The sequence below is a fragment of the Python bivittatus genome, unplaced genomic scaffold (genome assembly GCF_059951505.1).
Source record: "Python bivittatus isolate LINGU-HERP-01145 unplaced genomic scaffold, Pbiv_v1 ctg000080_np1212, whole genome shotgun sequence".
NCBI lineage: Eukaryota > Metazoa > Chordata > Lepidosauria > Squamata > Pythonidae > Python > Python bivittatus.
Genome location: NW_028277035.1, coordinates 30005962 through 30031640, shown reverse-complemented (window position 1 = coordinate 30031640; position 25679 = coordinate 30005962). Strand labels below are relative to the sequence as shown.

General features: G+C 37.2%; 1 protein-coding gene across 3 annotated transcripts in view; it reads left to right on the top strand.

The window, feature by feature from the left end:
* The window catches only part of FSTL4 (follistatin like 4), a 419610-nt gene that overhangs the window by 218239 nt on the left and 175692 nt on the right, over positions 1–25679 (top strand). For all 3 annotated transcript variants that reach the window (XM_088134769.1, XM_088134770.1, XM_088134768.1), the window contains one exon: positions 24365–24552. In XM_088134769.1, coding sequence (XP_087990895.1) covers positions 24365–24552 — 188 coding nt within the window. The remainder of the gene's footprint in view (positions 1–24364; positions 24553–25679) is intronic.

Here is a 25679-nt window from a genome sequence, read left to right as displayed (position 1 = left end):
CAGGAAAGAAATTGCCAGTAGCTCTCCTTATTTTGGGCAAGTCTTCCAGGAAGGAAGGAAGGAAGGAAGGCACATAGTTACACTCACACACACAGACATAAATATGGACACATATACATATAAAATACGAGTATACAAATTTAAATTACATGTATACATACAAAATTAAAATAAAAAATACATATATATGCAGGCAAAGCAACCTGTCCTGTTTCAGGCTGAGCATATATACACCAACTTGATTTGCAAATAGTTTACTAGTGAGTAGCAAGCAATCACACACAAGATAGGCAGAGAGTCCACATATGCAAATGCATACATGGACATTCCAGAAATATATACAGGAGAATTAAGTTTGCCTGAATCCTGGGTAGTTAAAGAATTCAGTCCAGAGCCAAAATAGAGCATGGCTTTAGATATATAAGCATAGTCTACAACAGTCCTACTAACCTCCTTCACCAAGGAGGTTAGCTAATCTAGGTCAAAGAGCCAAGGTTCATGATGCAAGTAGGAATTAAGAACCCAGGAACATGGATCCAAGGTCAGCGCGGTTGTTCCCAACAAAAGGCCAGCTGCTGTTGGTTGCTGTAAAATAGCCTAGCTGCAGGCATAGCTCAGTTAAGGGCATTTGCACTATGCTTCTTAAGGAGCCAAGCAGAGCACCTCTGCTCAGCTCTCAGAGATCCCAAAGCATCCTTGGGCTGGGTGGTCACCAAGGATCAGGATCCTGGTCAGCCACCTCCTCCCCACCTGCTCCTGCCGATTGCTAGCTGAGGCAGGTTCAGGTGGTTGATTGCTCCCTGAACATCTATTACAGTGTTGTCCAAACTTGGCCACTTTAAGATGAGTGGACTTCAAGTCCCAGAATTCCCCAGCCAGCCATGCTGGCTGGGGAATTCTGGGACTTGAAGTCCACTCATCTTAAAGTGGCCAAGTTTGGACAACACTGATCTATTAGACCAGACCCCTCAACCACCGACTCCTTTGAGTCAGAGGAGGCCACAACACAACCAGCTTTAAAATACAATTTCTTCTTTCTTGTATTCTGCTTTTCCTGAATAATGTCTCTCTGGCATAGTAATTGAAGACCTGAAGGACCAAGTTAGGGACAGATCATCATGGAAAAAAAATCTAACTATGTGGTTGTTAAAAGTTGACACTGACTTGATGGCATATAATCAGTCATCATAGTAATTATAATACTTGTCTGATATGCAGAGCATCCCCAGTTTCAAACCTGGAAGGATTTTTTTTATTTTTAATTACTGTTTATTTTTCCCTGAGCTATCTACTTTTCTGTTGGGCTTTTTTTAAAAAGTAAATAAATAACTCTGCCACTGCTATAAGTCCACCAGTTTTCCATCAGGTTAGTTGGAAAACTGGTGGACTTATAGCAGCGGCAGAGTTATTTATTTACTTTTTTAAATAGTAGTTTTAGTTTTAGAAAACTTAGTTTTCAAGTTTGAAGGAGGATCCCTTTGAGATAATATTCAAAGCATGGCACTTTATCCTTCCACTTATTCTTTATACTATGTGCCCCTTCTCCTCTCTCAAAGACAAAAGGTTCATCTTGGGAAAGGAGAATAGGGTAATGAATGTTGGAGAACTTCAGAATGTAATAGTTAAAATAAAACTAAGAAGACAATAAATATGTATCATAAAAAAAGATATAGCAAAGGCAAAGCATAACAAAAGCACAGTCATAAGTACAACTGAACTAGAAAAAAGCATAGGGCGAAACCCTACCCTTTTGCATTCCACATCAATACTGAATATTTTTGTCTAAGATTATTATCTGGATTCTTTTGAACTCTAAAACAGCAATATTGTTATTTTCTTAGGTCAGTGTATCAATTTAGGTGCTGTTACTGCAATTTGTATTTTAACTATATTAGCAAAGTTTAAATAAATGTTATATCTATCAGTTCCATGGTTTCCTTTGGATAGCGCACATATATACATATATGTACACACATACAGAGACAAACTTTAGAAATCTCTGGTGTCCTGTCATAACACAGTACTCGTGAATAATTTAATATGCACTTAATATTGTGTTTTACCTCCTTTGGGAGATAACAGAGAAATACTGTAAGATTCATCCTCCCCAGAAGAAACCATACTAAGAACACAGTTTTCTACCAGTGGAGAGACCCAATAAGCCTCTTCTGTCTTCACTAGAATGTTTTCTCACATGCCATCTTATATGTTTTCCTAAGGTGAGACATTTTTTCCCCCATAGAGGGGTGAATATGAAGACATGTGGGTGTGTTTTTATTTCCTACTCTGGTTTGAACTAGCCCTGTTTAGGTCTACCTATAGTGTGCTATGGTTACAGAGCCACACTGTGTCTTAATAATTGCAATTTTAAAAATGTGTGTTGAATCTAGTGGACTGTTCCACTTAATAACCTTAGGTAGACCTCAAAGCTCACCTCATGAGCATTGATGAATAGATGCACTTTAAAGAGAAATTCAACAAATCTAGTCAACAATAACCTGAACTTCATCTGACTAAGCCATCCATATTAACACAGGTGGCTCAGTTGGTTTTATGGGTTTGTACTTTGGTGTCCTCTTAGACTGAGAGCATAACTTCTTTATATGCAACATTAAAAGCTGAATTATACTGAGTCAGTCCATTGGTCCTTCCAAACAAGTATCACTACTATAGATGGGCAATAGCTTGCCAGAGTTTCAAGGGGGAGTTTTTGAAAGCCTAATTGGAAGTATCTGGGAGTGAACTTTGGACTTTCTGCTTTCAAAGCATGTGATCAATCATCCATCCATCTACTTCCTTCCCACTAATCCATCCTAATAACAAAAAAGGGCATCTAGGGAAAAAGTGTCTTTTATAGGTCTTGATAAATATTCTAATTTTGAAAAGGTAATTTGCTTTCTTTGCAAATGGGAGGGGATGAAGTGAACCAAACTAATCAAGATTGGCTAATAAAATGTTAATGAATTCAACATAACCTATTTCTGAGTTCCATGTGGATAGAGACCATTCTGTACAAATAACATGATAAAGTTTTAAAAATAAATACAAGGTACAATCCACAAGAGCAACAGACATCTGGGATGGAAGATTAAATCACAGATAGAGAGCATTGTGCTTAATAGAGATGTCAGTGTTGCACAGTAGGGTTTCCTTAAACTAATTACATGTGATTTGCTGAAGCAAGGAGATAGAATCCCAAAACTCAGCTAATACAAACTAACTCACTTGCAGCTTTCAGGAGTCCTATAGAAGCATTTTCCTCTTGGTAAACAATCTGCTTTGTATGGAAATATTAAGAAATATTAAGAAAAGAATGTTCCAGGGGCAATAATTAGCATCCACATAAACAACATTGTGAAATGTTTGAGTTTCTCTTTGGACTTAGGTTACTAAAAGGTCCACAGTCTAGAAATAAGTGTTTGTCAGTTTTTAAGAGAATAGCTACCACCACAGGATTTTGCTGGGCTCCCAACTTCCGTTCTAGAAAGCACATAGTGGTTTCTGTGACAAACAGAAGTTCTATAATGAAGGACGGTCCACAAGTAGACACATTACTATACAGAACGACATATAAGAAGTCATTCTTCCACAACAAATGATTATTAATGACATGAAGCCAATTTCTAATTATGAGCAAACTGATATATATTGAATACAGTCTAATTTCCCATTCCTAAAGTAGTCCTGTTTGGTATTTCATAAATGTGACTTACAGTTTTCCTGATATGAAGGAACTGAAAACTCCTGGACAATTCCTAGAGGCTAGTAATCCATATTTAAATTAACATTATATACGTGTAGACATTTGCTCTAATTCTAGGATGGATAAGGATTATTTGAGGTAGATTTTCACTCTATGAAGCAGAATGAATGACTCTAACATGCATGTCCCCATTCAAGGCTTTCCATAAAGCTTCAGTTCGCTGTGGCATTCCAGAGCACCAACATGTTGCCAAAAAACTGGGGGTGGGGGTGGGGGTGGAATCACTGCAAGAGTAAAAAGCCATGGTGGGGAGGAAAGAAAGAAGAACTGGATTCAGTGATTTGCAAATCTCTCTTTAAAAGGAAGTGTTTTTTGTAATAAGAGCACCATCAATCACTTAATCAAAGTATCTTGGAGCATGATAAGTTTCATGGAGAGAGAAGGGGAGAATGGAATTGTTATATTTATAATAAATAACTCCTTAGTGGCAAAGACAATGACTAGATGTTCTGAGGTGCATGCTCAATCTGTCATCCAGTTGATTGGCGACTTCGAGATTCTGGCTTTCTCTTATAACTTTTCATGTTTAATTTAAATATGGACTTCTAGTAGAGGATTTCTTCTGCAAGACCTTTTAAAAAGTCTGTTGTTTGATAAAATAGGACTGATTTCCATTCTATCCTCACATGACCAGAAACGGAACTTGAGAATGATGGTAGTCCTTTCTTGCTGGAATTAGTTTTCTATTGTGAATGTTAGTGTAGTGCCAAATCTCCTAGTATTATTTCGCTTATCATGTTTTTCTTCTATAATAATAAATAAATGCATTCTGAGTTGACATTTAGTTTTTATAGGTTATAAATTTCTACTTTTTAATATTCTTTAAATCATTTTTATTTCTCTAATTTATTCAGTATGCATTCTCTGCTGCCTGTTTGATATGGCAATTTGAAAAATGTGCACCATCCTAAGTAGAATATTCTAAAGGGAAGCAACTTCCTTTTGGCATTTATTGTTAATTGAAATTTGCTATTAAGTATCAGTTATAGGACTTCTAATGCTCATGAATTTACATTATGTTAAGCATCTGCTGCTGTTCAGCACAATTTTGATAAAGTTACAGCGAGCTCATAAATTTAAACCAGGAGTACAAGAGGTTTCAAATTCATAGGGGTTTAATGTTCTGAAAACTGGGATGGAAAATGACAAGCTCTGCTTAGAGAATCTGAAGTTAGCCACATTTTGCCTAAATTTCAGGAGCAGACGGTTTCATTATAAAATTCAGAGCTGCTTTTCCTGACTGCAGGAGCAATGTATGAAGTTATTTCCCACACACGTCTAAAAAGAAAAGATCAGAAATACGGGCCTGCTCATGCATGCAGAATATTTTGTATGTGTGTAGTGTAAGTATGACTCTTCTTGCATAGTGAGTGGTTAAATTCTTTGACATTTTGTATCATTCTTTTATCTGAGATCTTTTCAATTTCACTGATGTTCTAATATTAAGGAGTGTGCACTTCTGTTTATTGTAGGAGCTCCACCTAAAAAAAAAAGAGCATCCTATGTGAGGAAGTGGGTCGAAATCTATAAAATGGCAGGTGTGCTATCACAATGAAAGCCCCTTTTGTACATGTAGGTGCACATATACAAAAGGGACAGAGTTTGGATTGTGATGATGCACCACCATCTTGCAGAATTTGACCCCTCTTCTTTCCCTGGTTGCTGCTGTTTTCTTTGATATTGTAATCATTCAATTAAATATTAACCTGAACATTTCTAAAAATAGCATCTCAGTTTTAAATTTTGGAGAGGAGTGTTTGTATAAGCTAAGAACTTAACACAGAGAGAGATTTCCAATGCAAATGATCTGTTGTATAGGCTCTATATCAGGAATATAGTAAGTATGAACAGATGCCAAGGTCCCAGTATGGCATGCCATCATGCCTGCTGGACCTGGTCTTGCCTAGGGGTGGAAGAGAAATTAATTCTGTTTACATATTAATGCAGATTCACCTAATTTACACTTGTCAAACAATATCCACCCAGATATTTAATTATCCTTTGCCCTTTGTTCAAAGTTGGTAATGTGGTTTACAGTTTGAGAATGGATATAAAATTACTATACTAGGAAATAGTGTGCATAAAACATATACATTGGCAAAACAATGTGCATTGCCTTATAACTGTAAAAAGTGATTATGGAAATTTATATAGAAGAATATAAAGAAATGCATACGCTAGAAGAAATGTGTGCAAATATGAATTCTCATGCATATCTTTTTTTTTAAAAAAAAATTACAAACTCAAATATGGGAAGATGAGAAACTGAACTTGATTAAGTCATCTGTTTATCTGTTTATTTGGCCTGGCACTAAGAAGAGAGTCAGGCCCGTGGTGCTGGACTTGTTGTGTCTGTTTTCATTTGGTTATGATGTGGTGCCATACATCCATCATTTTACTGTGATGGAATAAAAATGAAATGAGCATGTCTAGCCAGTCGACTCAGCTGTTACTCAAGTCAGCACTGCGGCCGACCCATCTGACTTTGCAACATCTGCTAGGCCTGACTGGTCAGTCCCATGCAGGGATTTGGTCTAGAGACTCCTCAAATCTTGCAGGTCTCTTTCCTTTCTTCCTCAACAAATTGTAGAAATGAGACTCTACCATCTCAGAAGGCAGGCAGGGGTTTTCCCCACACCAAGCATCTAAAACTGCAGATGAGATATGGCAGTCTTAAAAGAAAGAGAGGCGGAAGATAATCTTGATATGATATGAGGAGTTAAGGAACCAAGAATCAAGCTATCACCTATTCTATTCTGTGGTGATAGGACAAACATTTATCTTTTCAGAAACCTGAGTATAATGAATAAAATATATTTTATATTTGTAGAACATACATTTTTGGCTGCTGGTCCACAATAATTCCATCAGCCATCCTGTGAACTAATTATAAAACCTTTTTTTCAGTCTAAATGAGACTTGGAACCAAACACTGTAAGTTGCATATAGATAAGAAGAAGAAAAAACATTAACATGCTTTTATGATAAACTTGTGAAAGCGTTTTATAATTCCTTGCTGATTTATGGGATTCAAGCTGACCATTAGAGATATTGGGAACCTTTAGCATGGAGTAGAACAACCTATAGGGGAACTTGATGGATTGTCTTCAAATATCTGGAGGGCTGCTATGTAAAACACAGGAAAGATTTGTTCAGAGTTGTACCAAAAGATGGGACAAGAAACAATGGGCTTAAATTACAAGGAAGTAAATTTTAGTTGAACATCAGGAACAAATTCCTAATGGTAAGAGCTGCTCAAGAGACTGCTTCAGGAGATGGTTGACTTTCATTCATTGGAGATGTTTATGCGAAGATTGGATGGCTACCTGTCCTGGATACTGTAATTGTGGATATTGGCACTAGATGATATCCAGGATCCCTTGAACCCTAATATAAGGAAAACTGAAAGTGCAACACCCATCCCTCTCATCTTTTAACCACAAACCTCAACATTTTAGCTGCCTCTCCACCCACTGAGATAACTGCCATATCTAAGTAAACTGTGGTCCAACAAATATAGCAAGTAAGCTAAAAACAGCTACTGTGATCTCACAGAGAAATGACACTTACATTAAAGGTAACACTTTTCATGCTGTTGGAAATATTCATCTTTAATGTCATTTGGTATGGCCAGGGATCCTAACTCAAACTCAGCATTGGGGAAGAGTCCAGGTATAATAGAATAGCTGATGTTATGATGAGTTCTCTCACTAGGATAGCCTCCCTGCAACAGAGACATGCATAGCACTCCCAATTCCTTTAGAGCTGAGCATGCAGACAGATAATCCTCAGTAATTCAGCATGCAGGCTGGAGGTTGACAGCTCCTAATGCAATTTCCAATCAGGGCATGCTAACTTACCAGTTTCAGAACACAATAAAAAACGTGCTGAATTACCAAAGTACAAACAGGTAGAGAGTGCAGCAAAACTTCAAGAAAGATGCATGTTTGTGAATGCCATTTTAAGGCCTGGAACATTCACATTCCACTAAAGTATGTTATACTTACTTAAGTCTTTTAAAATGGGTAATTATATAGAATATTTCCAAATGAAAATGAATCGTCGTTATTTTACTCAGAATTTGAATTGCTTTATATTAGTGTGCGTGTGTGTGTGTGTGTGTGTGGGGGGGGTTACATCTAATTTCTCCTGCAGTTTTAACATACAAATTCATCCAAAGTAATGTGATAATGCGTATGTGGTGTCTATGCAGATTTCTGAAATTGCCAAAGCAATTTGGGGAGCTGCTATAATCATGGAAAATGTTTCATTAAGACTGTATTCCCTTCTTATACACAGCCATGTTGCTCCATACAACCCTGTCAACAGAGAGAGAGTTATCTTGAATAATAAGCATAAAACACCTCCCTGTACACTCATCTAATTCAATAGCCAGTTGTTGGATAATGGTAAAGTAGTTATTCTGAATGCCAAAGGTCCCACATAAAGGATAATTCAATAATGATCTAGTAGTAATGTTTTGATCACAACATCCATCCTACCGTGCCTAAGTCAGATTGAAAAGGTTTTATAATTGAAACCTCTGGGAACTGACTATGTCTATGTTAACTGAGGCATTGTACTGATGAAGCTAGATTGATCAGAACTGAGCAAGTAAACAGAGAGGAAACTAAGAGGAGTTTGCTTGGGAGATCAACAGAAGGAAAAGAAGAGAGTGGCCTCCTTAGTTCTGTGTTCTGAGGGATTGTGTGCTGAGCTCTGAAGCATAAAAAGATCATATCCTGAATAGCTGCTGATTACAAGGAGTGAGTCTTGTGCAAGCGAACAGAGAGACCCAAGGGCATTCAGCAGGAAAGAGAAGTTCCTCATAATTTTCAAGGCTTCATACTTGGAGAATTTGAGAAGTGACCGGGGGGGGGGGGGGACTTTTTGCTGATGTTTCTTGCGCTAAGAAACAAAAGGGAAGATGGAATAACCAGAAGTCTCCAGTTATAACCTGCAAAATTTGTGAAATGTTTGTTTCCTATCTGAAAGCAACCCAACGTATATTTGCAACAAATGGAAGATCACAACAGTCCTTGAAGAAAAAATGAAAGGATTGGAAAAGCAAATGGCTATCTTTCAGCTGATGAGAAAGGGTGAACACTTATCAGTTCAAGGAAAAAAGGTTCCACAACTGAAACTGACATTGGAACCAACTCTCCATATGAAAGACAGTCAAACAAAGGGGTAAATCCAGTCAATGACAGCAACCATCAGAAATAAGAGTAGAAGATTTTCTGCATGACTGGAAATTGGAAATGGTTTTCAGGCCTTTGCAGATGAAATAGACTTTGAATGTTCAGACACTGCAGAACAAGAGACAGGACAGTGAATCCCTAAAGGATAGAGATGATGCAACTGTTCCCTATAAGAAGAGCAACCAAAAAAAAAAGAAGTTATAAGTCAAGAAAATGACTGATTACTACAAGGAACTGAAACAAATATATATGCCAACCAGACCTATCAGCATATCAGAATTGCTGATTGCCAGAGCAATGATCAGGAAAGTGACAAATTAACTTCCACTGATAATGGTTCTTTCTTGCTCATACATGTGGGGACAAATGATACTTCAAAGAATAGCTACAATAATACTGTAATGGAACCTGAAAATCTTACAAAGAATCCTAAGAACTTGGGATCTGGTAGTTTTCTCATCCCTCATTCCAGGCCATGGAAGAAGACTAGAAAGACAAACACGGCAAATCAATGACTCACAAGTCAATGGGTAAATGTCTTGGACAAACAATTTTTATAGTCCTGGTTACATGCTTGCGGAACTCCACAGACAATCTGGCCCTGGTGTCAAGTGACTTGGGTAGGGAAGCTACCAGACAGCAAGGAAACTGGTATAATAGCAGCAATACCATCTGACCCCTGGTATCCAACCTAATCAATAGAGTCTCACTTCTGGTTTTCTTAGATGACAATAGCAACTCCACCACCGCTTCCCTGGGGTGATGGCTGGTGCTACACTTGAAACCCAGGAGGGGACATTTCTAACTCCTGAGCTACCTCAGACTCCAGACCCAGAAAAGCAGGTTGAAGTCCCAGATCATAAGTCTGAGGAACCCCACTGCCAATCAGCCACAGAGTCAAGAAGCCCAGGCAGAAATGCTACCACACCGTAGGGAGGAAGGTAAGCAAGCAACAATCCCAACTGATCCCTACAGCCCTGTCTCGCAAAGAGGGTCTCACATCCGGTTATGTCTGGGGCAGGGCCCTGAAAGCAACCAGAGACTCCTGAGTAACAGCAGCCACTCCCCCATCCCAACCCAGAGACATGGCTGGTACCACACCTGAAATTTGGGAGGGCACATCTCAGAGAGGGCAACACCCCCCACCCTGCCCCAGGGAAACCAGATTTCAATGATGCAAGCTAAGAGGAAAAATACCTTCCATTTTCAAGAAGTGCTTCTCTGCAGTTATAGAAGCGAAAATCTGATGTTATAGTTTGGCAGCTAAATCTATTGAGCAGTGGACATGCTGGAAGGCTAGAATATAAAATTGCTAACATCTGTGTGACTCATCTTTGCAAAGTGCTTTAAAATCATGCTGATTTCAAAAATATGACTATTTCCACAGACTTCTGAAACAAGAATAGAATAGAGGCTAAGAAGAAGAATATGTAAAGTTTAAAAAAGATCTTATATGTATCATGTCAAATGCAGGGTACAGTTCAACAAACAAATAGCAAACTGGGAAGTGGGGAGGAGGGGTGAAAAGATGCCTGCCACATATTGAGAAGGCACCGAATTCTTTCCTCTCTCCATTCCATTAGAATGCTTTCTTGGAGGGAAAGTGTCATGAGCATTATGTAGACTGATTGTTGTCATGTTGTGATGATATTTAAATACTTGTGACCGCAGTCCCGCATTCTGCTACTGAGAGGAAGCCCTGCTGAATTTGGAGGAACTTATTCCTGGCTCAGTTTGTTAGGTCTCTCGGGATTGTCATGTCCTGAAACTGAGACTCCTATACCTTTGAATGCTGAGATTAAAAAGAAAATCCCGCCATTTCTGTCTTCTCCTATCCTGGCACTCTGTTGGGTGAAGGAAAAAAAAACAACCACCACCTCAGTGGAAAAATTATTCTTTTTGTACTGTGATGGAATTTACAGGAGTCTTCTGCAAATACAGAACCCTTAGCACCTACTGATTGATATTTGAACACTGTCAAAAGGTTGGTGTGGCTTGATTATAAAAAGAAAAAAGGTATTCCAAACATAGAAAAAGCATGAAAAATACTTCACATGAATCTTGGGGGAAGAGGAAAATATAATATAACTCATAGGAAGTTGCCATTCCAAGTTAGATTGTTGGCCAGAATGTTCAAGCTAATTTTTTTTTCTCCAGTTTTTCTATTTTTCCCCTTTAGGATACTCTCATATTCTAGACACCAAATAAACTGGAATTTTGCTAAACAGAGTTTTGTAGAAAATATTGTTGACTGATTACATGAAAAACATATTTTGTGAATCCTGATTATCTGAGATGAGACCAAGAGCTTCTGTGCGCTTGTAAAAAAAAAAAAAAAAAGTTGCATTAAAGGCCTTAGTTTTTAAAACTGAATTACAGAGAGAGCTGAGGAAAAGGAATGGATTTTTCAACTTCATTTCCATACAGATCAAATGAAACTTCAAGCAGCCCCTAAATTACAGGTCCTGAAATAAGATCTGGAAGGACAATAAAATTAAGGTTCATCTTGGCCTTAGGCATTAAGAGTAGCAAAACACGGGGCAGATGAATATTAAAAATGCAACAGGCTTTGTAAATGAGCAGCACAAACTGCAGCATTTTTGGAGTTCTTCAACCATTTGGTAATTAGATGTTTCTCACTTTTCTAATGGCACTGACTATCCCTGCCCTTGACATCACACACTTGTGGCCACAATCTGATTTGATGAGAAATGCATGAAAGGTTCTCAGGAAACATGCTTTAATATTTTGCAGAGGCAAACCACAGCTTTGGAATCCATCATGTATTAATATGCTTTCAAATGAAATATGTGAACCTTTGCTGTAGTATATGGAAGATTCCTAAGATGACGGAGCAGCAGACAGGGCATGCGAATAGTGATTATGAAGGGGTTGATTTTGCCCCTTCTTGCTGATAAAATTGGCCAGACTGGCCCCATAGTTAGAAGAAATATGCTTCCTTTTGGAAGGGATATATGACAGTTGTTAAATAAATACATTTCTGCTTGATACAAGCAAACTGAAATGCTACTGGCTCCTTTCAAATACATCATTTGATTCCCTCATAAATCTAGATGCAATTGGACGGTCCCAATTTCAGTCAGGCTTTTGCTCAGATATGGGATAGAGATTTTGATTGCCTTGATGCTATGAAGTAAATGGGGAAGCACAGCTGCACTATAACCATTGACCACAATACAGACTTATAGAACTAGAGTTCTCTTCTAGATTCACAAGACTGCTACTCATCGTAATAGCATGGGCATTGCTATGGTGTAGTACATATACAATTTGTCTTTCCAGATAGAAAGGTGGCTAACCTGAGGAACTCCCTTTAAATGATGTTGATGATGAAGATGATGATGATTAGACTGCCAAATTCCTAAGGACTTTTGGTGGTTTACCAGAAAGATACCCAAGAAACAACATATCATAAACAAAAGTATACAAATAAAAGGTTCACAGACTAAAACATAGAACTAAATAAATGAAAACCAAAGTATAGCCAAACTAATATGGAATCAAGGCCCAAATTCTCAAATTCCAGGAGCTCTTTTTAGCAGCTTCTGGAAGGCATCTGGATGGGAGCCAAATAGGTGTCGTCTGAGACTGGCATTCTACTGATTCAGCTGGAACAGATTCTTCATGCCCAGATATGTCTGAGTCCTGGATCATGACACATGGTGCACCAGTCAAAGCTGCGAAAAAGTCTGCCCAGCCGTGGCCATTATTTGTTGTTCTAGTAGGAGCCATGAGTCCGAAAGAATCCCCAAGTCAGGGACCAGCTTCTTCAGGGGACTGCCATCTCATCAAGAGACACCACTGGAGCTGACTGAGAACTTCGATGAACAAACAGTAACTCCATCTTTTCAGGATTTAGTTTAAGCTTGTTCCCTCCCTTCCATATCTTCACAGACAACAGGCATTGAGACAGGACTTCAACAGCATCACCAGTCTGGTCTGGGATAATGATAATATAAATCTGGATATCATCAGCGTATTGATGATACCCAACCCCGAATCTTTGGATAACCTCCTCTAGTGGCGTCATGTAAATGAATGTAAAAGCCACTATTTAAGGAATGGGGGGAGAATTGACTCTGGCAGCACCCCACAAGGGAATAGCCATCAGGCTGATCTGTCCTGTCCCACCACCACTGACTGGAACTGTCCACCAAGGAAGGAGCTGAACTACTGCAAAGCAGTGACCCCTTGAAAATAATATTAAAAGTTTAATGACATTTTAGTGACCTGTGTTTTATTTTTCAGTTATGAACTGCCTTAAATGCCCTATGAACAAACAGGTAGAATGATCATACTAATGAAGATTTATCTCTTGTCTTTCAGCACATAAAGTACTTAAGGTAACTAAAATATAATACATGTTTTAAAAGAATACTGTAGTTAACATGGATAAAAGTGGTTAAAATAGTTATTCATGCAATTTAAAAGGCCTAGCTGAGGAGATCTTAACTCCCCTTCTTGCAAATGGAAAGAGTGGGAGGATAAATACAATTCCTCAACATTTGGGAGCATTGTAAGTGAAGGTTGCCTCCTGAATGTCCAACAGGCATCAGAAAATAGAAAGGTCCATAGTGGGTCTCTCTTGCCAACCTTAATGTCCATCCAGATTCTTATTGATATAGGAGATGATATAGATCTCAAGCTGAACATCTCATTTGCTCAGTTCCACAGATTGCTGAAAACTACCACCCCACAGAAACCACAGCTGAAAACAAAGTTTCCTTTGAAAGCTTAGCTCCCTGCAAATGGGTTAAGATCAGCAGGTTAAAGTTTTTTTCTATCACTTCTCCAGCAAATGAAATTAATGTTAAAATATGAAGAAAAGGATTTTACCCTTGACAGTACCAACTATATGATTACAGTATAGCAGAATTTTAACAAGCACATTTTCATTGTTACCTCTAGTTAACATTCCTGTGGCACAAACTCTATAATAGGAACAATCAAGTGCAAATAAGTAAAATTTAAAATGTCAGCAGAATTTCTAAATTACCTCAAGTGTAATAGAGAAAAATACTTTATTTTGGACAACGACCAGCCTACAGTAAGATAAAATACAGTAAAACACAATAAAGCATCCATAGAATGAATAAAGTGAATAAAATATAAAATTCTGAATAAAAAACTTGAAAATCTATAAAACTAATCTAAATAATTAAATCTATAACATTATTAACCTATTTATTTATTTATTTATTTATTTATTTATTTATTTATTTATTGTATTTATATAGCCGCCCATCTCACATAAAAGTGACTCTGGGTGGCATACAACAATGAAAAAGAATAGATGCATAAAAACCAATTACAATTAAAAATAACTATAAAAGGACACAAAACAGGAGGGGATAATGTTAATAAAGGTGCCATCGCAAAATCTCCCTGGTCCCCTGGGACCCCCAGGCCTGATCACATAGCCAGGTTAACCTATGAAAGTAAAAAAAAAAACCCACAAGCAAACTAAAATAATCAGTTATCTTGGTGTATTAAAGCTAACATTATACTAAGGTGCAACAAAATATAGTGTGTACGTTATAATACCAAATAATACAATATCTAACAGGTATGAAATTCTATACAGATTCTATACTCTCATGGACAATGAAGCAGTTGTTTCCTTTCCATATCTGCAGGCATCATAACAATACTGAGAGATTTTTGGAGAGACTGTATTGTTTCTACTAGACAGTAGATAGCAAAAAAAAAAAGTTTGGGTGCCCTGAACAATTTGCTAATGGCATATATGCATAACCCTGTAAGAGGGACAGTATGGGGAAAAATGAGTAGTGGTGTCAACATAGCCCATTGTATACAGGCAAAGCCATTCAATGGTTAGACATTCAATCATGCTAGTGTCATAGCTCATCTCTATTAAGATATTTCAGTCTGGCGCAGGTGCCTGGCCAGGCTGAAAATGAAACATTGAGCACCTAAGTAAACCCCTCCTGGCACACAAGATTGAGCTTCCTGGTTTTCTATACCTAATATTCTCTGCCTTAGCTTGGCTTTGACCCAATCAGGGCCTTAGGTAAGTATAGCATCATGCGAGTAATCACAATGGCTCCAGGTATGTAGAATGTAGTTTTCCATTTGCTAATGAAGTTATCAGAAGAAATTAGAGAAACCAGTCTAATAGGGTGGAAAACTGTTTTTAGCTAACAATTCAGTGTATTAAATGACAATGCGGCTTCAAATTTATTTGCACCAGCTTCCAGACAGAGCACAATATTTGAGACGCATCATGGTACTTGAAAGATATTTTCAGGAATTTAGGATGAAGGATCTCCATCAGTGAGATAATTATAAGGTCCTGTTGCTATACCATATAGAAGTTGCACTTGAGCAATAAATAGTTTAATTTATTGTGAGATATATGTTGCTCCCCAGGATCTATGAGACATTTGAATAGACAAAGTTTATCTCAGGGCATACTGTAGAACATACACCAGATATGCATTCTGGCTTCCTATAGCATGGAAAACTATTCCAAATTATTTGAATAATTGGACCTCATGTCCATTTCGTTTCCGTCTGTGGACTTTAAGGCACTTTGCAAAGACTGTAACTTTGGTCTTATCGTAATTAATCTGTGTGCAGTACTCTGCCAGGGACCACAACTTCTCAGGCCAACCTGGGTCAGTGCCACTAAAATTACACTCTCCATAGTAGGATTGAAATACATTTGTATGCCATCTTAGGGGGATGATGTGCCAGATTATATAAATCTGAAATCAGGGGATTTATATAAATGTTGAACAATTTAGGAGTCAGGATATAGCTCTGCCTAGCTCCTTTACTCATCAAGATATCCTTAGTGTAATGGGCCGGCATAGAATATCAGACTTGTATCCTAGATCTATCTTGAACTTTTTGCAATAATAGAAGCTAACATCTATTGATAGAGGATTCTTTCACTCATGGCTATTACAAATTAAGTCAAAGGCAGACTTAACATCTACAGAGGCAGCATATACCACTGAACTAGGATTAACTGTATATTTTTCAGTCAAGTATCAGGGCTTGGTTTATATGGGAGAAATCTTCCCCAAAGCCAGCCTGCTCATCGGCCAAGATGTGTTCTGCCTCAACCTAATCCAATAGCTTCCTTCTTAATTGGATAGCATACATCCTGCTAATAATATTCGGTAAGCTAATGGGTCAATAATTAGAAGGAACATTCCTTTTACCTTTTTATAAATAGAGACTACTGTTCCAAAACCACCTTCCCATGGGAATCTTGCAGTGCTATCTTTCTAGGTAAAAAGGAAAGCTAATAGAAGACTCCACCAATCTAAGTTCCTATGTATAATTTCTATAATAATAAAATCATTGTCTGGTGCTTTTATTTAGCCAGAGATGCAGTTTCTGCATTTGGAGGAGTCAGTGCATACTGCAGATGTCAAATGCTGACATGTTGAGTAATTAGATGATGAGATTGGCTTCCAACTGCTAGGGTACAAGAAGCCATATTTTCAACACAAATAGCTATTGTGTGTGTGTAACCCAATATGTTTAGCATTATCTGATTCCTCACTGGAATAGGGGTTGGATCCAGAGCTTTATTTCATCACTAGAACTGACCCTGAATATAATGGCCCAAAGAATACCCCTAGTTGGCAGCCTAGTGTCCCATCTTTAACTGTTCCCTAAACCTCCCCAAAAGACTTTTGGGGTCAAATAACGCTGCAGGGGAAACCAGGATTAATGAAGGTTGCCTCCTTCCCTATTCATCAGTAAAAACATTCAAGTTATAAGAAAAGCTCTCTATCAAAATCTGTCTTGGTGGGAAAAGGGAAAGAAGTTGCAGTACTGTTTCTGTTTTGGATGCCAGGTGGCAAACCTCAAAGATATTCCCTAAAGATACAAAGTCAGCTAACACGTAACTTCCAGGAGGGGCTCCAATTAGGAAATAATCTGGAGTCTCCAGGAGCTGCTAACAAGGTAAGCCAGCTGTGAGCTATCTATTAACAAGATCTACCAATGAGGATTTTCTGAAATGAAATAAATGGTTAATAATGAGTTTTTGTTGTACAGGAAAAGAAAAAAAAATGCTTGAGGGTAGTTAACAAAGCAGCTCCCATAATGGAAACAAATGAGAGTACATACAGATGGTGTTCCATTGTTTCCTCTATTTTAGCCACCACAGTTATTGTGCTAGAAATGTGTATGTGTTTAAACAAGTGAAGCTCCTGCTAAATAAGGCCTGGAAACCAGAGTTTTTAGCAGATAAATCTTATGGGCTCCAACACAGATTAAGAGGATTGCAACTGCCTCTGGTAATAATAACGGCAAAGGGTCAAGGCAAATGATAGCAAGGGTAGCTTGCTAAACCCTGTACAGGCTCCTCAGATAGGATTTTAGGAAAGTTCATGTGGAGAAGGAGAAAGTTACAAAATTAGAGGAATCCATCTGGCTGAATAATGGAAAAAATACATTCTTTTAATTTTAGAAATTAGGACAATGCTTTTGAGGAAACTGGAGTTGATGAAATTGATACTAGGGCTGTGCATACTTTGCAAATGATTTAGAAGTCATTTTAGAAAAGATTTACTTTCATTCTTATGTGAACTCATACTAAAAACCAGCATGGATATCTTAAAAATAGGACATGCCAGACCAGTTGCATTGCTTTTTTTTTTTTTTTGACAAAGTAATTAGATTAGGAGACCAAGTATAATTAGACTTCCTTTAGGCTTTCAGTAAAATTGACCATAGCCTCTTTCCTTATAAAATAGAATGATATGGGATGGATGGTCCCACTACCAGATTTGGAGTTGGTTGAACAACCATACCCAACATGTGGTCCTTGATGAATCTATCCCTCCATGGAGAGAATATACAGTGGGGTACCTCAGGGTTTTTTCTGGGCTCAGTGCTCTTCAATATGTTTATACATGACTTAAATGAGAGGATAGAAGGAATGCTGAACACATCTGCATATGACACAAACCTGAGGGGCTGTTACTAATACCTTAGAAGACAGAGTCAAGGTTCAAAAGGGTCTTGATCGACTTAAACATTGGGCCTTTTCCAGCAAAATGCAGTTTAATGTCAAAAATGTTGCATTCTATATTTAAGTAGGAAAAAATCAGAGGTATAGATACAAGATAGATTATGCCTAGCTCAGCAATAGTATATCTGAGAAGGATATGGATCTCCTGGTAGACTAGAGATTAAGTATGAGCCATAAGTATGCCGTAGCTTCCAAAAGAGGCAGTGCAATCTTGGGATGATCAACATAGGTATAATGTTGAGATCATGGGAAGTAATAGTTCCGCTCTATGTTGCACTGGAATACTGTGTCTAGTTTGGTTGCCACAGTACAAGAAAGATGCTGAGGAAATGGAAAGAGTGCAGAAAAGAGCAACAAAGATAGTGAGGGACTTGGAGGCTGCAAGCTATGAAGAATGATATAGTCTAAAGAAGAGAAGGCTAAAAGGAGACATAATAGTAATTTTCCAATACTTGAAGGGGTACCACAGAGAAGAGGATATGGATTTATTATCATAGAGCCCAAGGGTAGCACAAGAACCAATGGGTGGAAGCTTTACAGAGAAAAATCCAAACTCACAATAAGGAGGAATCTCGTGACTATGAGAGCTGATAAGTAGCAGAACAGCCTGATCCCTGGAGTGGTACATGCTCCATCAAGCAAAGGTTTGCCTGGGATGATTGAGGCTTCCTGCCCTGGATAGAGTGTTGGACTAGAAGATCTCCAAGTTGCTTGCCAACTCTTTGATTCTTTGATTCTACGATTATTCTGAAGCATTTTCAAAACTTGCATAATCCTATGAAATATTGACAATCTTGATACAGCAGGCCTGAACACATCTTTTTGTACTTTAGTGGAAATTTCCTTAAACATATTAAATTAGTGATTTCCTATTAAAAACCTATTTGAAATATACTGAAATGAAAATTTCAAGAAAGTTTAATAATAGTTGGTTGCAGTATATGTGAGATTGAAGTGGTCTGGTCTGGTCCTATTATTGATGTATTTTGATTGAAATCCACAGGAGTGATAACATGACTTTAGAATGATCACAGTGGGTTAAGGATATATATGTTTTAAATGGCTACGTCCCATCTCCCCAGTACTTAGAATTTATCAAGACATTGAGAATTGTGGATTTCTTACATGTGTAAGATAGTCAAAAGAACTAGTATACAATACTGAAAGGATAAATCTATTCCAGAATTGCAGCAAAGGATTATTGATGTGTTTTTGTCCACATTCCAATTAGGTATTGTTTCTTTGCTTTTGCACTATAAGGAAAAATAATGAATTGGTGTTTCCAAATATTTCAATTTTAAACCATTTTGAACTTGAAAGGGGCATTTCTGACCTCACCAAAATGTGAACTGTGAAAAATCCATAGTTCTGTTTTCAAAAGAGTTCAGACTGGAAATGTTTTGAACCCCTCTATGTGAGCATTTTGGAGTTGTTTTATTTGTAGGGTTTTCTAGGCTCTGTTATTGTTTTGATGTTATATTTCAATTTTATCATTTTTGCAAGTATACATTTTTCTGTTAATTAGTATAATTTTAAAAACTTTATTTTTTATTATATAAATCTTTGTTAACTATGCAGCAATCATGAAACCTTTTTTATTAAATATTTTAAAATGATACAATCATTACATAATACCTGACCATGTGAAAATTTTGTCTTAAATTTGCTATTAGATATTGTGTTTAATAAGCCAAATATTTGGAACTAAGTGATTTTAGAATTTCCTCAGAGACAAAATCTATCAGACTACCTCTTGTGCTTCAAAATCACACTGGGATAAATTCCTAGAAATACCCTTATATTTTCCCACAGGCTCTAAATCAAAATATCAGCATGTAATACAATTATTACTGTGTTATAATATTAATATTATGATGGCTTCATATATGTTTGGCTTTATGTATTTATAAATAGGAAATAGATTTCTATTTTCAAACAAATTAATAACCAAAAACCATTTAATGCTAGGATATCAACCAGTCAGACAGTTCATACAATTTCTTTTTTAAAAAAAGCTCAGTAAAGGAGAGATCTATCATTGCACTTGGCAAGGTCAAAATATGTATAATGTTTATCTGGAATTCATCCCTCTCCTCCCTTCAAGTAAAAAATTGAAGGTGAAAAATGATAGAACTCCAGATCAGCCTTGTGATGAGTGCTGAAGCAATGTGGGGCCGGTATAGCTGACTTGCTCTGTTTCACAAATATCTCTTGTAAGTATATTTGTCATATAGGAATCTAGTAATTCATGATGCTTCTCATAAATTAGGTACTGATTATATCTAATATTCCTGCTGAAATATTCATAGGGCTGACTACTATTAATCTCCCAACTTTCTCATTCTCTCAGTTTGTGACTTTCAGCTAAATCAGTGGTCTATGCCTGGCACAGTAAATGAATGAAAACTTTTGAAATCACTGGTTCATAGGTTTGCGTCATTAGCTGAAAACAACCAAACTAAATTCAGCCCACCAGTCGCAGTCTACTGATTCTTTTGGCATGCAACAAAAAATGGGCCACCATGCATGATTTGTGTTTGATTTGTGTGCAGGACCAGATGAGCCCATGGTTAGTTTCTCTCTGCTTTTACGATGGTGGTTGACAATCCAGATTCTACCACCATTGTTAGTCAGTTGCAAAGACTGAGCAGAAATGCTGGCCCTATCCAGCAGAATCATCAGAAGAGCCATAAATGCAACAGAAAGAGCTGATCAGAGTTTGAAGTAGCAATCCATACTACCATCTAATGAGGGGAAACTTCTGTTGCGTTACCACATTTGGGCTGCAAAATTTCAGACAATTACTAGATGGCAAGAAGTTAGATTTTTTTTTTTTTCATCTCTTTGCTCCCTTCTAGTAGTTGTCCTGCAGTCATAAATTAGTTCCATGAAGTCTAAAATCACCTAAATACACTAAAGTTCTGGGAATAAATGAGGCTGTTGGTTCTGGGCTAGGAACATCTAACTCTATGTGTTGATGGTTCAACATAATAGAAATCTCTTAATGTGTTTGCTTTGTTCTGTCTTGGTTGTCTCTTAGCTGCCAGGAGAAGACCATCATTCTCTCTTGTATTTGCTATGATGCCTTGGAGTACCATGAAAATATTTCTGCTGATTTTGGCTTCTGTTTCTATCTATCTATCAGTACTGTTCTTACTGTTGTGGTTTTGTTCTGTTTTTAATTGCCTTCTTACATTTAGAACACCACTGGGAGAAAAGGCAGGGTTGGATAAATACATTTCCAGCTCTGTATAAATAATACATAAAGAAATTCCCATGTCTAAAACTTTTTTGGACATCACCTCCAAAAGAATTTGTGTAGCAGGGCAGGAAACAGTTGAGATTCTAGAGATGTTTCCCAACCTTTCCTAGTAATGGCCTGCTGGCTGACAAATTCTGAGAGTTGAATCCAACTCATCTGGCTAGTACCCAGTTTGGGGAGGTTGTTCTAGATAAATTTAGTTTAAAGCAGCTTTATATATGTGTGCGTTCTGCCATGTCTAATATCTCTATTGCCTGTTGCTATTTAGTTAAACAGTTAAGGGGCAATTTTCCTCTGTCACTGTCCCCTGATTCTAATAATAACATTTTTGCCAAGGCTGCCCAAACACTTCATGGCTGAAGTTTGACTGTCCTCAAATCCCAAAGCTAATTTGACCACTTTGTTTAAAAGACCACATACCAATGATTCTCAGAGCACTTCCAGTTTTATAGCATTTCTCATTGCCAGCGCTCTCATTGGATTGAAGTACAATCTAGTGCATATTTAATCGGAAATAAGCCTCACTGTATTTCAGTGAATACAGTGTTTACTGGTTAGTAAGTGTGTTTAGGATGAGAGTCTAGATGGTTATATTTCTTTCATTAGTCATGTGACTTGTAGCCAATTAATCAAATCATTAAGCAATTAGATTTAAATGGCTTAAATTATAGTTGCAAATTTCAACCATCTCAATAAATTTTGAGGTTCTATACTGTATATTGAAGGGTATCGTAATTTACAGCCTGATAAATCCATGCGCATTTTAAATGATGGTTAAAGTAGAAAGTCCACCTTTTAATTTTTTTTTAAATTCCCTATTACAGTGACAAACTAGAGTTAAAATGGCATAAGTGTGCTCTTAATTCATGTTCACCCTGATGAAAATTGGAACTTACTGTTTAGAAGTGGTGTCCTTTGATTAATCGCCTAAAGCTTTAGCTGATTAAGCTGCCAATTATGGCTTATAGCTCTACTTATTGTTGGAGTAGAGTTTATAAAGGAAGTGTTTTAGCTCACCTGGTATTCTTATTTCCTCACGAATGGAGTTTTACAAAGTACAACCTGGAAGAGAATTCTGTAGCCTATATATTCCTTGGTGATGGAGAACCTATCAAAGCCTCGGCTATAGGCTTAGAAAAGAAAGGGGACGGACACCCAGTGCCCCTTACAAAGCATCTTATGCTAATTTTTTTGTACTGTTCAGAAGCTCTTTTCCCCTTGTAATGTTATACATGGCTTGCCTCTTAAACATGCAGATTAGGTGTTCTTATCATCTTTTTTCCTTTTTCAGAGATTTCCCTGAATCTCTCGGAAGTAATACTCATATATGTTAATAGGGCCATGTTTCTCATATTGAGCTCACAGTAGCAGTGATAGATCTCACATCTATTACTGTAAAGAATGTGATAGAATTACATTCTCAGGAACAATTGTCTTAAAACAGAATGAGTTTTTCTCCAAACCCATACAACAGATATTCACTGGAGAGTTTTTCAGATTTGCCTTATAATTTCATATTTCTAATTGGAAACATAAGAAATTTTTTATCTTTCCGTTGCCGAAACTCCTCCTGTAGGAATATTTCATAGGGGATACAGTTTTAACTTCATTCAGGCTCCTTCCCTGACATTTGCTCTGCTTCACTCCTTTCTGATTATACCTGTTTCAAGCAGATTTGCTTCTATGCTTTATTATTATTATTCTAGATATTACGTAAGGAACTTTCAGTGGCCTTTTCTCCAACCTCCATTGACAGGAGAAAGAGAAAAGATCAGCAATAGACCAACATGAGTTTGCTAGGTAATAAATAATACTTGTAGTGACTGGTCATAACACAATTTTAATGCTGTGTTCTTGTATTCTAATCCTGAATTCATTCAGGGAATGTCTAAATAAAGTAAAGTGAGCTGCTGGGATTGCAGCAGCATGCATTTTGTTACCAGCTTTTATAGGAGGGAGTTACTTTTGAAGTGATTACAATGTCCATCATTCAAAAGAGCTTATACTGTGGAAACAAGTTATTTATCTTATCCCATCAGAAAATATGGAAAATATGTTATGGATTACAAAACCAGTCAGTGGAGGGTTAAGTGGGTTCATACAGGTAATGGTAACACCCTTCCCCCAGGATCCAGTAGACTCCCACCCTTTTAGCCTTCCGAAAGGCATGAAGAGCTAGCTTTTCCCCCCAAGTGCTGGGGTAGGGTGAGTTTGGAGCTCAAGTGTTATATGTTTTGATGGATTGGAGATTGTGGGTCAGGTGCCTGGTTTTCTTGGTTTTCTTGTCTTTGGTTTTATTATTGCTGTGAGCCACCCAGAGCTGTGTTTTACAAGATGGGCAACCATATCAGTCTTTTCAATAATAAACAAACAAATAAATAAACAGCACAAGTGCCATAAAATGTCCCAATGTATTGCAAGCATTATTGTCTTTTCAAATAGATTATTATTCCATAGTATCACATGTCTGAAGATTAAGAATTTCTCATTTGGAAATCTGAAGCCCAGCTTGTAAATCGCTCTTCCAAAGGTGTGCATAGAATTCTATACCACACTACTTCGTTTTGATAATCACTGCTTCATGCCTGAAGACTTAGAGCTCATTTTACTGATGTTCTAAAAAGCCATCGAGTAAGTCATGAGCATGACTTCAAAGCCATTCTAATCTTTTTGTACTCCAGGAAAAAAAAAGTTGGATTGTGCCATGGTAATGTAGAAGTGCATAAAAATTGGAACTACTTGGGGGTGGGGGGTACAAGAATAAGGACGATGATTCTGAATCATTTGATTTCATTTTTGTCCTTCACAGTCACTCAACATATACATTTACTTTTAAAAAATATCTACAGAGAATTTATTGCAGTCAGTAGATTATTCTGCTGTCTGTTGAATACAGTTCTATAATCAGAAAAAGTAAAATGTTGATGAACTTCCTTAGAAGAAGGGTTTAGAAGGGGGATTAAAAAATCCATCTTTAAAGAAATGGATTTCTCATGGACAATCTTGAAAACTGATAGTAGCTTGTCTTATTTCTCAGAATCATCGTCTTGGAATTTGTCAAACAGAAGCACATAGACAGGTAATGATGTCTTATCTTTTAGGTGATGCTTGTACAATGGCAGACTACAGTCAACTAAAGGGGATCCTCCTGGATCTTCAGTCACATCGCCAGAGGCAGCAAAACCAGCCAGGAGAAGACAGAACCCAAAAGCGCTTCTTAGTCGAAGATTTGTTTAATTACTTGGATATAAATGGTGATGGGCACCTCAGCAGCTCTGAATTGGCTCAGGTTAGTTGTTGTTCAATGAAAACTGAATTAGGAAGCGGATTGCATTTTCCATCCAAGCTGTACATTGAATGCAACCATAACAAAACTATCTTTGGGAATAGCCTTTTGCTAAATACTATTCAGAATTGAACAACGAACTCTCTCACTACTGCTGAAAGCTTTTTTCCACTTGATTTTGGAGTTAGTTTTTTTTTTTTTAATTTGGCATTGATAGCCACTTCATATTTTGCAGTATAACTATGTCACATTTTTCCTCTTTACCAAAAATTTATCTATGCTGGATTTTTTTTTTCCAAACATGACTTCCTGCTTGAGAAATATGTCCGTGTGTTTGCATGAAAATATATTAAAACTAGAACATAAGCTAATGTCAGAATTTCATCCTCCCTAAGATGATTTAATATATAAATTTTGCTAACACCTTTATTCATCATCTATACACACAATGTCCTTTTATAGTTGCAAAAAATATTCATTAACTATAAGAAAGAAAGCAGTGTCACAGGAAATAGTGATTTTATAATCATCATATTATTATGTAAATGCTGTATCTCTTGATCCCCGAGAAATGTCTGGTTACAGTCAGACAGAGCATGATGGATTGGCTGAACCACTGATCTCATGCATGTATTTATATGGTTTTGTGAGATGACACCAGAAATAAAGCTTCCTTCTTTCCATGATTAGGAGTGTGTGTGTGTGTGTGTGTGTGTGTGTGTGTGTGCTTCAGCTCTTAGAATCCATATAAGAAGAGGGTGGTTTCCCTCTTGTAATTTCACACATAATCCAGAAAAAAAAGAACTCTGAATTTATCTACTACCGTATGTCACAAAGCAGATAATCCTGTTTGCTCCTAACTTTCCTTCTTCTGCCATTCTTCATCATATCTATCGCTTCCTCCCTAGCATATGGGAAAGCATATATATTTAAAATATTTGACCATCAAAATTTATGCAGAATTTGAAATTTCACCTAGCATTCCTTGGTTTGAAGTTCAAACTTTGTTGAATTATAATAATTAATTAGAAAATAGAGCCCTACCCTGTTTCATAATTCAGACCCACCCACTTGCTTTCTGCTCTCCTCTCTCCAACAATGGCTTTTCAATTATTTGTTCATTTAACTTC